We start from the raw sequence: 15,830 nt of genomic DNA, 5'->3' as shown, positions 1-15,830 counted from the left end.
GCGATGTACAAGATTTCGCGGTGGTGATCGTGGACCCGTACCTAAAGCTCACAACACGCTAATATAATCTGGCTTTGCTTTCTGCACAGAAAAAAACTGGCAGTAACTTCGAGTTGACAGAGGTTGTTTGTAATGACCAGCGTGAACACATGCAGATCCTCGATACGGTGGAACAGTTGGCAGTAGTTTGCTCCTGTTGAATTTCGCTAATCACAGCCCGGAACACAGTGAAAGGTGATTCGACTGGGAAGGAACGTGAAACGAGGTGGTGTGGCGTATGTTTGCGCGCGTGTGTGTGTGTATGTGTGCATTAAGAAAAATTGCACGGCCAAAGGTAGAAGGGTAGTGATTCGAATCGGATTGCATTTATATCCTCGTGTACTGCAGCCAGGTAGCTGAGAGCCTTTTGATCTCTCCAATATTACCCGTGGTCATTTGTTGCCTTGCCTTCGTCGTAGATAGTGCTCAATGAGCCGGAAGGAAGAGTTCGGCTCGTTAGTCAAGCCTATACGACTTTCTAATGTGGCTATTGCTGTGCATGAAAACTATACCCATAATGGGTGAGCCTGTTGCCATCATAGCACTAGCACCCCGAGTCCCAAAAAAGGAATGACTAAGAAACTGGACCTCTTGAATGCATCATCATCATCTGATGCACTGTCAACATGCAATGGAAAACATGGATTATCTGATAGTCACGAGAACGTGCCATTGCCGTACTTAAACGATAAAAGTGTGAACGGCACGATCGGCCCACATCTTAATTGTTCCGGTTTGAATGCTTATCTGGTTTAGTGGTCGCACAGCCGGTGTAGCAAAACCGATCGTGACCGACAAGGATCCTTATCGACGCACTGGACATGCTTCCCCCAGTGCAATAATGCACACTGCACTTGAGCTTAGCGCGAATAATAACAACTCCGATTGATGCTTCTTTTCAGCCCAACAAAATGGACAGTCCGTGTGAGTCGGAGAGCTCACTCGACGGGGGTGCAATGCTCCCGCCGAGCCCGGTTTCGCGGGAACAGCTGCAAAAACGAATCGAAAGTCTCACGCAACAAAACAAGTAAGCATACCGATTTTGTCAACCGATTGTTTCGTTGTTTTGGCTACAGATTCACAATCCCCCATTTGTTTTCTCACTTATTGCAGGGTGCTTAAGGTAGAACTAGAAACGTATAAAATTCGTGTTAAAGTAATCCAAGAGGAGAACCGGTCCCTACGTCAAGCGTCAGTTATCATCGTAAGTAAACAAAGCTATAATCATTACGTCTTACATCCGCATACCGCTACGGTGGCGGGGAGGAATAAGAAAGTAGATTCCGCTGCAGATGCAATACATCTATCTTGAGCACTGCTTATGTCAACCCCGGAGGCCGTACCCTCCGGCGTGTGCTGTAATGCAGTGCATTGATTTCCGATCCGATGGGATAGAATCTCCGCATGGTTGTTTACTGTTTGCGCTTCGCTTATCATCCACCTTCTCCCATCATCCCACCCCACTTAACTCATGCTTTGTCTCCTGTCGTTCTTTTACTTGTAGCAAGCGAAGGCTGAGCAGGAAGAGGAGTACATCTCGAACACGCTGCTTAAGAAAATACAAGCGCTGAAAAAGGAAAAGGAAACGCTTGCCCACCATTATGAGCGCGAGGAGGAATGTCTCACGAACGATTTGTCACGTAAGCTGGACCAGCTGCGGCAGGAAAAGTGTAAACTTGAGCAAACGCTCGAACAGGAGCAGGAGTGTCTAGTTAACAAGCTGATGCGCAAGATAGAGAAGCTGGAGGCGGAAACGTCTGCGAAGCAGAACCATCTCGAGCAGCTGAGACGTGAAATGGTCGAGCTGGAAAATACGCTCGAGCAGGAGCAGGAAGCGCTCGTCAACAAGCTCTGGAAGCGTATGGATAAGCTGGAAGCGGAGAAACGTTCGCTCCAGATCAAACTAGATCAGCCGGTGTCTGATCCAACCAGTCCAAAGTATGTTTTCCGGGTTTGCTTAGACTATTTGCCTTCATGTCCATCAATTTATTCTACATTTTGCTCTTTCAGAGAAATGGAAAATGGCAACGACACTGCCACACAGTTGACGGCGCACATCACGAATTTGCGCTCGGAAGTAGACCAGCTGCGTAGCAATCTGGCAGCGGCCGAGAAAGAAAGCAAGGAAAAGACGCAACAGTTCGCGCACGACGAAAAGTGCATACGCGAGGAAAACAAGCGTTTGCAGCGCAAACTGCAACAGGAGGTCGAACGGCGCGAGGCACTTTCGCGGCATCTGTCCGAGTCGGAATCGTCCCTAGAGTTTGAAGACGAACGGCTGTTCAACGAGAACGTGTCGGCTTTGGCCAGCCAACGGCCCATCAGCCCCGGGGGACTGACGCGTTGCATTGCGTGCGGTCAGCTGGTGAGTCGACGGGCTAGCGAGCGGTTTATTAAACCAGCTATACCAATAGGACTGAACACATCCGCACCGAACGTGCTTTCCTCGCACTCAACCTCCGCCGGCGGTGGGGGTGGAAGTCTGTTTCCGCTGCTTGGTGGTGGCAGCGGCGCCAGTACCGGTGGCGTTGGTGCCGGTTCGCTCAACAGTAGCATCGGTTCGTCGAACTCGAACAACACTAGTAGTAATATCTCTTTCACCGGCAATTCGTCCTTCGTGCAACCGGCCAGTCCAATGGATACCTCCATGTGCAAAGATTAAGGCCCGGTTTAGGCTCGATAAAAATCGTTAGTAAACCGTAACCGTTTTTCTTCACTCTTCCTTCGGGGAGCGGGTAATTTCCGTGGAAGTGTCTGATAAGCACTGAAATAAGCTAGGCTTTTTTCATCACATACGATGATCGCGCAGTGCGATCGCCAAATCGTACGATTAACACAAGCAAACAAAACGTACAGCGTATCATCTGCTTTCCTTAAAATGTTTCTGAATGGTTAAAACCATCGATATCTTTCGGTATATTGATTAAAAACAAAAAAAAAACAACATAAGCTGCCTACATGCATACAAATGTTCCAAAGCGGATAAAGATCATTTAGCGTTAAAAGCGATCCACCTCCCAGCGTTCTGGACGTCATTATGCAGTGTCAATGCATAACTGTTTTCTTATCCATATTCCCGTCGTTTAGCATTGGAAGACGTATACCGGATTCGTGTCCGGAGAGGATAAAGATTTTAAGCGGCAGTACCGTTACTGGGAGGATTGGAACATAGAGGGTGGGAAGGAAAAAGTTATATTTCGGATACTATTATTATTAGCAAGCACTACGTGAAAAATGATTCATTCTACATGAAAATGTTCCTCGGCCGCTGTCGAAGCGTTAGCACGTGGTTGTGTACGGAGTTTGCTACCGACATGGTTGGATATATGTGAGCCAGAATGCAAAATAATTGCTACAGATTAGCTAATATCTTACTGAGAAGGGGAAGGAATTTGGCGGCAAGCAATTGAATGTTAGAATCACGGCAGGTTATTGCGACTGCGGGATGGAAAAGAAAACTTCACTTTGCAGGGACGAAAGTAATGCCCGACTGGTTCTGCTAACCAGTCCGTGGCCTGGTAAATTTCGACGTGATAGTAGTGTGGCATTGTTTTAAGAAAATTCGTTCTGTTACTAGTTGTCATAAACGTGAAGTGAGCATGGGTTAGCGAAACAATTTCTAAACTTCACCCGTGTGTAAGTGTCAAGTGTTTTGCTCGTCGGGGACATTCTAAGCTGGGCTGGTAAATTTAAAATGGGACAGCTCTACAACATTAACGAATTTCAGTGGTCGGCAAACAAATGTGTTAAACGTTTCGCGGGAACTGCTGCTGCTAGTGCTATCAGGATAATAGCTAGGACACCGTAAACCGTAATGCAAAAGTACTTATAGTATAACAGATAGAGTGACATGATTGCTGGAAGATGAAATTAGGTTTGGAAGGGGTTTTGTTGTTGTTAGTATCGGGAATTTTGTTTTGCGCTTTCATTTTCATTGCAAACCTTTTCGACACTTAAAACCTGAATTCAACTTACCAACTGTGGTGGCAAGCAAAAACATTTTGCTCACTTTAGAACGTGGTACAGGTGGAGTTTGTATCCACTTCAAACAGCAAAAATCTGCTAAAAAATAATTAGAGAAGTATAAGAATTTACGACAACAATATCTACCACGAATGGTTACATTCATGTCGTTCAATCAACACTATAAAATAGAACCCATTTGACAAATAAGTTATCCCTCTCTCTCTCTCTCTCTCTACATCCACCCCTATTCGCTGACTCTCTATCTTACTACACGATGATGGCAGTACGGAGGGACACACATTGAAATAACAAAACAAAAGCGTAAATCAACGAATATAATAGGTGCAAGTTCGTATGCTAAAAAGCAAGATGAAATCCAACAAAACATACACGCCATTACATAGATGTTGACACTGCACAATCATTGAATCATAATCGGAACAATATGTAGAACACAATGGGAAAAAAATGAAATAAGCTCACACACAGTCAGTCGAACGAATCGAAAGTTTTACTGTACAAACCGGTATGTCGGTCAAGAAATTGCGACAAAAATAGGCCAGTTACAGTACCATCAATAGCACGTATTATGCACAGAGCAATGCGCATCGTCTGATAGCAAATGTTCGAGACTACAATGCAAAAATCCATCCCCCACATCCTACAACACCTCCTTTCTACCCTCCCATCAAATTGTTGTTGCAGCTGTGTTACGTTAGTGTTGTGTAGTATAGATAACCGAAACTGCAAGAGAAGAGATTGCAGAGCACGAAAGGAAAAGACGAATCCGATTGATAATGTGTCTTGTGTGTGTTAGGAAAAATGCAGAACTCTAGCATAGAGGGAAACTAACTTACTGTTTGAGGGTGAACTTTTGCAAATGGGCAAGAACAAAATGAATTGAAACGAGACGCAAAGTAAAGGGTAAAGTGAGAAGTTGCGAATGCTAAATTCTATTACGGAAATACTAGAATAACATACAACACTATTTACAAATATCTATGAACGAGACATGTTTAGCTAACACATTTCTGAACGGATTTTTTTTTTAATTTGCGTTCGCACGTGCGTTCGTGAAAGGATAGCGCAGCTCGCGACTCGAAAGGAAACTCACCCTAGTGGTTGTGTGCTTTTCTGCTATTATTACTCTTATTTCTTTTGCGAATGATGTATTGAATTTTGAACTTTAAATGTTTAACTTTTATCTTGCTTACCAGAACCGAGAATCCCTGCGTTAGTTTTGACTGATCCGTTGTTGTTTCCCATTTCGATTGCCTTATTAACTGTAATGTTGTTTGTTTTGCTTAAGCCTGAACATCATCGCAAACCAGAGAAAGATACACTGGTTTCAAAGGAAACCGTGTAAGGATAATCAACAGCTAGCCGCGCGACCACCTGTGGCATTCAGTTCCCAGGTGTGTAATCACTTTAGAAGTCACCTTCATGTAAACGAGTATATACATCCCAGACAGAGGTAGAGCGTGCGAAGGAACGTACACTGTGTTCGGCATTGTTTTGGCCATAAATGTGATTCTTGTATGGAAAATTATTAAAATTAAAGTTAAAACTTATTTGCACTAAGGGAGTGGTAGCAGTTGCACGGACGGCAGAATTAAGGCATACACCACAAGCGACGCTACAATGGTTTTACAAGGTTCGTTCTGGAAGAGGGTAGCCTTGAAGGAAAGGAAAGGATATTGCGGACCGGTAGCAGTAGTAGTACACGGTTGGGAAAGGGTACAGAGGTTTGATTTCGCAACACACGCATCTTCTTTACAAGCAAGCATAGAACAGGGATCAGGCGCAAGGGAGGAATTTCTACAATATATTAAGGTAACAGCTTACTGTGTAACCATTCTTATCTTTATTATTACATTATCATTATTATATTACGACATGTATTGACATATTATTTTCCAAAATGCAAAACGAATGAAAAATAAATAATGGTACATAAAGCAAGATTATTATTGTTTGAAATCTACATCTTCTTGGCCCGCACACAGTTTGATCAAGTCACCAATTTGTTTCTAGGAAATTTGGGTTAGGACAGTTCTTCTCTAGGATAGCTCCACGTTTGCATTAAACCACCTACAGCTACGGTTTAGTTCCACTTGATCCTGACAACGAGCTAGATGTGTCTGATGTTTCTGGTCAATCAGGCATCCTCGTCACATTGCAAATCACCAAACAAATCGCTTGCTAGTGGTTCATACTCCGTCTTCACACGGCCTGCTCGTCGTGACAAAATATCAAAAGCCCAAATCGTTCATGACTCATCGCCACAGAGGAATACCGAATGTATCAGGATACGATATATATTCGTATCTTGGTGGAGTCTTCTATATCGTAGAAAGTAGTGGAGCCCACAGTATGCACGATTTCTCGTCACAATGCGCCTTCTGATTTCATTAAGTATCGCACGATCTTGTTCTAAGTTACGATCATACCAAGAACTCCTCAAATACCTCGTGATCGTCGTCGTTAAAAGATGGCGATGTAACCTGAGGAGCCAAGGAACAACTACGAAAGGCAACTGAATCGATTTTTCTCACTTCGTGTACAGAGATATTTCTAATTTTATTACCATCAGAACTTTTTATCACCACCATCAAGAACCACTTAACCATGATTAACCACATCGTGAGAGTCCTAACCACTCTGGAAGTGCTATAAAACTAAGAAAAGATTCTTTGTACTTAAAACACTAACAATTTAGCTCAACCGTCAGTTTCACTCACGTTGAAACATTTCAATCAGCTGTTTCAAATCCGAACCGTTTCAATCAATTTGACAAACCATGAAAACGGTTTCAAGCGTTGGAATGCACACTATAGACCAATTGACAATGAGCAGAAGTAGAAGAGAAAAACAACAAACAAAACACACACCATCTCATCCACGAGCTGCGATTGCAGTCCCAGTCGAAACAGTCGTAGAATCACAGCAAAATTGGAAACTTTAATTCAGTTCAGCTAGGGTTGCGGCAGTGGTGTCGCGAGTCGTTCGTTACGATTCCCGGTACGGTTTCCATACACGGTTCATTACCAATTTGCGAAAAGCACTACAATCCATTCAATCGCAAAAGCCATGTTCATGGTTTCGCGAGTGCGCGTGATATTTGTTGTGCAGTTTCAAATAATCGTCAATAATCTGCAACCTTTGTAAAGGGTCCCAGTTCAAGAGCGAAAGAGTGAGAAAGAACGCGAAAACGGGTGTCTATTGTTTGGCGAAGATAAAAGATTTTGTTGCAGATATAACGTGCTTCGAACGAAAGTTCCAAAACCGTGGGCATATTGCGTTTTTGTTGGATGCTGCGCGTGATAATGCGGATGTGTTTTGATCATTGCCGACTGTCAACAATGGGGTGCCGCTAGTACTAGCAGCATTACCATTTAGTATATCCCACTCCTCCTAAATCGTACCTTTCCCACCACGCACGGCAACTGCAACGGAAGTGTGTGAACGTTACGTGACATATGCAGACGTGTGCACAAGAAAGAAAGAAGTGAAATTAACCTACTTTTCCCGGTGAAGACGTGTGCGCGTGTATCTGACTGTGGGGGCATCGATGTGGTTCGATGTCATCACCAAAGTATGCATACGAAATTGGGCAACTGTTGAAGAATCTGAATGCGACCGTCGACAGCAGCACCATGCCCGAGCAACATAACTCCCACAGCGTGCTCAGCTGGACCAGTGAAAACGTAAGCGAATGGGCACGGAAGGAAGGCCTGTCGCGACGCATCATCGAGTGGATTGCACGCGAAGATGTCGATGGCCGATGTCTGCTGGCGATTACCGAACAGGATGTGCACGATCTACCGCAACACTGTGCCACGCAGCTCCGGTTCGGTGATATCAAACGGTTCTGGTTTGCCACCAGGCTTTTGCAGCGTCAGCATTTGGCCACGACCGGGCCGCTCGGAATGGCAGGCCTTTGGACGCCGGACTACAGTATGAATGGAAGCGATATGTCAACTCCTCACGGCCACCATCCCATGCACCCGCACAACCATCATCCGCCTCACCATCATCCGGGTGGGGCCGGTTCTCATGGCGGCATCGGGACGCCCCATCACCCCTCCACGTCCAACCTGCACCACCATCCGCACCATACCTCGCTGCTGTCCAGCATGGGCACTAGCTACGGTTCGGTCGGATATAGCTACAGCGACCTGGAACGCATCTCACCACCAATGTCCATCGACGGTTGTGCCACGTGCATTCAGCCGGAATTTTTCAAAACGATGATAAGTTTAGGTAAGTAGAGAGAGGGAGAGCACGGTTCCGGTCGGTCGATAACTGCATTAAATCCAATTGAACGCCATGAAACATAAAATCACCCATACACACAAGACTGGCGGACTGGATCCCTTTAGACAGGGCCACAATGCGTGCAATTCCCTTTCGCTAACGAAAGAACATGCGAGAATGAAACTTAATTGGTGGTGCAATACTTCCCCACCTTGCCACTCACATTCTTTCTGTGAAGAGTTTTAATGGGGAAGGAATATGATTCGATCGAAGAACTTGCACATTTCGATGGCTCACGTATGACAATCCCCTCCATGAACCTCATATCTGATTGTACACTATTAGCCAGAACGATTGAAGGTCCCTAATTCAATTTCCTCCCGGGGTAGCAAATTGAGTGTCACTCTCGTTCAAATGCTTCTATTTATTCCTCCCGTGCAATCCCCAGCCGGGCGCTCTAGGCTAAAAATGCATCAAAGTGTCAGGAAATGCAACCGTAGCCAACATCAAGTGGTGCTCCTATTTCTGGTTCTTCGGTTAGGGCTCTATACCGCATAGGGAGCATTGCCGTAATTTGAGGCTTTCAAGGTTTCAAAACTATGTCAGCCGGATGTTCCGGAAACGGTAGCATGTTTTTTCCTGTATCGTACCTTTGAACAAAGAGTACTCGAAAGTTGTAGGAAATACAATTTCGATGAAATGATAAGAATAGATAGCTACCGAACGCGTTGGTCTACTGCTTGGGTGATGTGTCAGTGGCGATGATTTTTAGGTTACTTCTTATCTTATCCAACAGCCTGTTTCGGCTTATCTACCGGCCTGGGCTCTCTACCTGTCGAATACACAGATACCCACGCTGGAAGAATGTTTTGCAATCCAATAATCTCTAACCGTTCGCAGGGTAAGTGTGAACGCACCCTCCCAAAAACCATGAGCCTACTTGATGCGGTGTGTTGGGTTATTTGATCGAAATATAATCGATGCTCTCCCTCAGCTACCCACAGCTGTTGGGGCGAGCGATAATCGCGGTGGTAACGATGGTAACACGCTTTGGTTTGCTGAATTGTATTTGTGGTATGTACTTATTTGCGCAACACAACGCAAAACTCGATACAAAATGCATATTTTATTTGATTTTGCTTAAATGTGCATATTAATTTCGTTCATTAAACCCCCACCACGGCGTTTGTGGTCGTTTGGGTCATTACCTTGTCTGTTTGTTTTGCTGCTGGCGAGTATACTGCCAATCATATTTTCGTCATTTAAACGTAAACGCGTGTTCAGTAAATTTCGCATACCCAGCATAGTTGTCTTTCGAGTGTCAAATGAAATAAATTACACAGCTAAAGCTCTACCGTCGACATTATCACGAAGGAAAGGCTTATTTTCGAAGGCTCCCAAATAATGGGCGAGGTGTTTAAACCCTTTCCTGATTAATTTTTCAATTAGTGGCCGCCACACTTGCGTCAATTCGGCAATTTCCAGCGGTAACGACACAAATAAAAACTGATTATGTGTTCGGTTCTAATTACGGACGGATTACTTGCGCTACGAACGGGGTAGAGATATAGAGATCGATCGAGGGAACAAATCAACTTAACGTCCCAACCTGGCAAGTGACGCAGATAGAAATGCGTCTTCAAGCGAATAGTTAATTAATTATCTTTCTCAAAAAAATGCATTTTTAATTTCTCATCCTGGGACAAACCAGTATTGCTAAACATCTGGATCGGATCGACCACATCCCCCACCGCACTGAGCGGTGGTCCCTGTTGCTTCGTTATTAATTTGCGCACGTTCCCCGCGATGAGCACCATGGCCGTACCATCGGCGATAATCACATATAAAAAAACCTCCCGATTGTCTTACCAACTTTGCCAAATGACGCCGATCGTGCCGACCTTAATTCAATGTTCAAAGACGTCCGTGCAGCTTGTGCGCGGAGTTCTACGGTGGTTGGGGTCGTGGTGTGCAAGGAATGTTTTATTTACTTTCCGATACCACCCAACAACCCAACCCAACGCAGGGGAAGGGGAGGATGGATTTAATCGGTTTGTGTTCGGTCCTCACGCTTTTGTGCCCTCGCTCGCTTACCACAATTTCATATAGAAAACGACAGTCCATCGCGTAATGCTTGCGCGGTACCGCCATTAACGCCAAAGTTAATCAATGTTTATCAGCAACACAGATTGTTTGAGATGGCTATATGAAGGTCCACGTCTACGCCGTACGATTGTGCGACCAATCCGTTCGTGGTATGCAATTGTTGGTTGTAAACAAATGACCATTCGCTCAACGCCTGCCAATCGGTGTCACTGATGGCGCATTACAGCACCGATTCACGATGCACGGACGCTTCACAAATAGCGCGAAGCTTACAGTGCACAAGGAAAATCCAACTGCAATACGTCAGCCAGCCAGTGTAAAGATGCGCACTCAAGTCTAGAGTCTACTCGAATTCTAAGGAAACCATTCCGCTTGCACGTCTCATATCTCCCAACCGCTCGGTAAAGGGAGATTGTGTTCCAAAGTCCAACGAGCATAACATAGCATCGGAACAACACACACACACGCTTTGTTCGGCAGGGCAGGGGAGACCCAGCACAAGCTGCTCCACACTGTTGCCGGCCACTCTGGTATGACTAATTCCCTTGCACGAAGCGTGAAGAAAGCTGGCGGACGATAAGAAGCTGTTGTGAAGGGTGTTCGTTTCATTGCTCTTTGACGTAGGAGGAAGACTAAGACACCTGTTTGTGTGCCGGCAGCAGCAGTTGGTCGGGTTTCCGATTATTCACGCGTACGTGGAATGGTCATGGTCTTTGGGCGGGAAAACGGGGTTTGTTTTTTTGTTTTTTATCTCAACAACAGCGCGGATTAGGGAGTTTCTTTGTTGGGTGTAGAAGGGATGATAAGATTAAGCGCTTTTGATGCTTTGTCTGTGCCTGACACACAGACCTGAAACAAGACAAGATGCAAGACACGCAATAAGCAAATAGATTACAACATTAAAAGACCGCACATTTGTAACACAATTTAGCTGGAAAAGCTTCTTCGTGAGAGAAGTTGTTTAACGTATCTGGACGATGGACATTCTACGGTTGTTGGCAAAGCGAATTAAATTCAGCGCTACACACGACTGGTCATATTTCAGGGAAAAAATATGTTGTTAACATAATTATTTCCTTCTTAATTTCGCGTCCACTTTCGAGAGACGTTCGCCGGCATCACTTATCACCGCCACGAAAGCTTTTTTTCCGTCCTGCTACAAGCTGGATTGCATAAGCCGAGCTTCGGATGATGATGCTGATGTAGGACGGCGGTATAAAAATATTCGTTGTGTAAAACACGACGCTTGGGCTGAAACAATTCCCCCCATGTGTGCTGGAAACGTGAAATATAAGAAAATGAAAAAAAAAATCTGCATCCATAAACCATGCGACGGTGTGTTTGTGTGGCAGTGATTCAACACGGACACCACCCTGCCCCGCAATTGCCCAAGCAATTCCCGCACAATAAAACCGCTCATAAAACTGTGCAATCTTTTGCCCACTTTCACCAAATATGATGACGTACATGACGGACGAGAGAATCCACCCCCTGATGTAGAGGTCCACTTTTGTCAGGGCTCCGCGGCCATTCGCCACCTAATGCTATGTGTGTTAATGCTGCTGGTGCTCTTTCTCCCCTTTGCAGGTTACGCCTTTCTAGTTACCTGGATCACAGCATTCGTAATGGTGGTGGTACACGAGCGTGTGCCGGACATGAAAAAGTATCCACCCCTGCCGGACATCTTCCTCGACAACGTGCCGCACATACCGTGGGCGTTTCACATGTGTGAGGTAACCGGCACGATACTGTTCTGCATCTGGATGTGCGTTCTGGTGGTGCACAAGCATCGGTAAGTGTAGAACCTTGACCCCTTTTTACTAGCGACAGGTGACGCTCTTATGTTTTTGTTTTTGTTGCTACCAATGCCAAACTCACTTTTACATGTTGGTTCTTTCACAGCATGGTGTTGCTGCGACGTTTCTTTGCCCTGGCCGGCACCGTGTTTCTGCTGCGCTGCGTTACGATGCTAATTACGTCGCTGAGCGTACCGGGAACGCATCTGGAATGTACACCGCATGATCACAAATTCGACGACAGCAAGTAAGTGGCTGGGATGAGGAAACAACAGCTAAAATTTCCACAACGAATCTAAACTCGTTGGAAAAAAAAGCCCAAAACAGGAGGATTTACCATCCGATTTGGCGAGAACAGTCGGTTCTTGTTGAGTTCTGGTTTGAAAGTCGCTTTGTTAAAGATTTATTCTAGCTTATACACTTATACACTTTTTTATACTGTTTCAATGTTGCTTATAACTTAATGCCGATCAATCGCAGGCAGCATTTTTATCCCGCTCGATATTGTTTATCTTTTAAAAGTTGACTTGCTTGCATTTTGTTCCGTCGACCCAATCATGCGGTGCTGTCGTCAACAACAGCGAAGTATTAGTAGTTTAGAACATAAATTAACTATTTTTACTGTTTACGCTCTATTTTGTTTACCATTTTTCGAAATGTTGTAAGTTGGAACCATTTTCTGACTCTTTCCTCAAAGAGCAAATGTTAAACACATTTGCTAAGCTCGATAGGGATCGATTTAATGGTTATATTAGTGCATGCTTTAAACAGTATCGAATTCATCTGAAATGATTGGAAAAGACTCCATTATGTAGCTCAAACTTGAAAAGGTTTCATTTCTTGACCTCTAAGCTCTGTAAGCCAATTCAAGCGTATCAGTTGAGGACAATAACAGGTCTGAACTTCATGGTGCATGAAGCTCCTTCAAATCGCATCAAGCTTACTTAATTACTTGTCAGGCGCTACAACCGCTTCGCGGTCTTGGCCTGATACAGGAGTCCTCTAATCCCTCGAGCGCCATCGTCTGTCAATCCATTAACTTGGCCTTTTTGGGTCATTTTGCGCATCAACTCCCTCACTTCATCTCAATATGGGCCTACCACGCCGCCTCTGTCCATGTGGTCGTCCTGAAAGGACTTTACGGGCTGGGTCGTCCGGTGTCATTCTCATGACATGACCAAACAACCGGAGATGGTCTGTGTACTATCAAGTTTTGGTTTTGTGTTCATGTGACACCATAACATAGAGTTTTTTTGTAAATCCAGCTATTTTGGAATAGATGCAAAACCATATCTAGATCGGCTGCTATCCTTTGGCAGTTTGCTTGCTATTACTAAATTTTGTTGCAATATTTCATTTATTCTGATACTGATTGACCCCCGAGAATAAGGAACATCTTTCATGGCAAAATTTCCTGCACGGAAGCAACATCCAACAGGTTGAACTGCGTAATCTTCATAGGTTTTACGGCATGTTACTGAACAAAACAAACCATATCAAATTATATTTGTACACAAATTTGGTTCATTTTGAAACATAAGAAAACTTCTTAAATTTAAATTTTTAAATTTTTAATTCAATTCAAATTTTCAATACACATTAAACGGCATCGGTATGTTTTCTTTCTCTTCCCAGCGTGCGTATAACGGAAATGATCTACCTTCGAATCAGTCGTGCCTACACAATCTGGAGTGGACTCGGCATGTCCATACAGGGCGTCCGTACTTGCGGTGACTACATGTTTAGTGGACACACCGTTGCACTGACATTGCTTAACTTCTTCATTACGGAATGTGCGTACTGGCTTCAATAGGCCTCTACATTACACGCGTCGCGCTGTTTGATTGTGCGCTCTAATTCGTTCGATTTTTCCATTCTTTCCATCTACCAAAAATAGATACCCCCCGGAACCTGTACTTCCTGCATACGCTCACCTGGCTGTTGAACATGTTTGGAATATTCTTCATTCTGGCCGCCCACGAGCATTACTCGATTGACGTGTTCGTGGCGTTCTACATAACGTCGCGACTATTTCTATACTATCACACGCTAGCTAACAACCAGGTGAGTGGAGAATAGTAGCGCTGTGTACCAGCCATATAATGCTGACCTTCTCAATTGCTTATACTGCAGGCCCTTATGTCACACGATTCCAACCGAACACGCATATGGTTTCCGATGTTTAGCTACTTCGAAAGCTCCGTCGACGGTATCATCCCGAACGAGTACGACACGGTGTACGGCGTACTGTACAAGATGTTTGCTTGCGTGCTGTACGTAAAGGACGTATGTATGCTAACCGCCCGCCGGTTCTGGATCACCAACATTGATGGACCGGCAGGTGTGCTCAAGACGAAGGTATTACTGCAACACCTGCATCAAAAGCAAGGTCAATCTCAAACAGCGACACCGACGAATCAAGCACCACCATCAAACGAGGAAGAGTTGGTGTCACCCGCAAATGCGGAAGCGATGATCGCAGAGCAAACCGAAAGCACACGGCCACCGAATGCTCAACAAGGACTGATTTCGAACAATCTCGAACACAACGCAACCACTGTTCACAATCGCACACCGGAGAGAAAACCCGTCAAGTGTAACAATATCAATGCGGAGTATGACGTCGCCAGCCTTAAGCGTAAGTCCTATGGCAATGTTAATGCGACCCTTCCAAAGATCGTGAACGATACCATAAAGTTTAACAACAATAACAACAACAACAACAACAATCATCTTCCTCCCGGCGGACCAAAGGACAACACCAAGAAAGAGCTCTAGTGTGTATTGTAACTGTTAGGATTGGGGCGTGTTGCTCTTTAAATTGTATCCACGGAAAATTGTAACACGTTTCTAAACTGATGAAGGCTTTTGAAGCGCAACGATTCTACTCGGGCAAGGCTTCCGTAGTTTACTGTTTAATTTAACGCTACTATTAAATTTCACTAAAGCTACGTTCGTTTGGGGTTACTTAGTACGTAATGTTACACACCTTTTGTTCTCTGTTATCATCGAGTGAATACGATTGAACGGTTTATTTAGATGCGGGATGATTAGCAAAAGTTAACTGGTAACAGGCAGCGGTTAGGTGGCAGATAATGAGTCGAAACCGGATGTTCGTACAACGATCAAAAACAAACCACCGTATCACCTTCGGGTAGTTGTTGTACGGAAAACAAACTTTGTGATATTGTTTTTAAAAGTAATGCTCTCAGCGATTGCCGTTTTGTTTGCACGTTTCGTTTGATCGTGTTTGTGTCGCGTTCGCGGTTTTATCCTCATAGTTAGTTAATCTTCATTTCCTATCGTCGTTCTATTTATTGTCATTCCTCTTCGCAACGGGGCGAGTCGATGTAAGTTTGGCAGGTTTTTTTTTAGAATTAAAGTGTTACTGTAACTTGCGTCCGTCAAAGGTTAAATTATAACAGTATGCGATAGTGTGTAAGGTGAAGCGCACCGCCACAATATGATGGAACAATACGAAACTCTACCATGAGAATACCTTGACACACACATACACACATATAAATAACTTAAGAACTTCCCCACAAGTCCAGCCGCGAATCTGGGGCATTAACAGCGTGGAAATAACACCGGTAATACTAGTCGAAAACAGTCTTACAGTGCGTATAGGTATATAGTAAAGTCAGAACAGTATAATTGCTGCTT

The 15,830-nt window shown here is 44.5% G+C and overlaps 2 protein-coding genes across 2 annotated transcripts; both read left to right on the top strand.

Annotated features, from left to right (window-relative positions):
* The first annotated feature begins 950 nt into the window (after positions 1 to 950).
* LOC128711795 (coiled-coil domain-containing protein 6) lies at positions 951 to 2,701 on the top strand. The gene is made up of 4 exons (XM_053806682.1): positions 951 to 1,066; positions 1,153 to 1,243; positions 1,544 to 1,977; positions 2,050 to 2,701. The coding sequence occupies exons 1-4, from the start codon at positions 951 to 953 to the stop codon at positions 2,699 to 2,701; spliced, it is 1,293 nt and encodes a 430-aa protein (XP_053662657.1).
* Positions 2,702 to 7,586: 4,885 nt separating this feature from the next.
* LOC128711368 (ceramide phosphoethanolamine synthase-like) lies at positions 7,587 to 14,942 on the top strand. Its single transcript, XM_053806239.1, has 6 exons — positions 7,587 to 8,268; positions 11,956 to 12,160; positions 12,271 to 12,411; positions 13,800 to 13,957; positions 14,062 to 14,228; positions 14,298 to 14,942. The coding sequence occupies exons 1-6, from the start codon at positions 7,587 to 7,589 to the stop codon at positions 14,940 to 14,942; spliced, it is 1,998 nt and encodes a 665-aa protein (XP_053662214.1).
* The last annotated feature ends 888 nt before the right edge of the window (positions 14,943 to 15,830 follow it).

Source organism: Anopheles marshallii, chromosome 3 (genome assembly GCF_943734725.1).
Source record: "Anopheles marshallii chromosome 3, idAnoMarsDA_429_01, whole genome shotgun sequence".
NCBI classification, from domain to species: Eukaryota; Metazoa; Arthropoda; class Insecta; order Diptera; family Culicidae; genus Anopheles; species Anopheles marshallii.
This window is presented reverse-complemented; position numbering and strand designations above follow the sequence as displayed.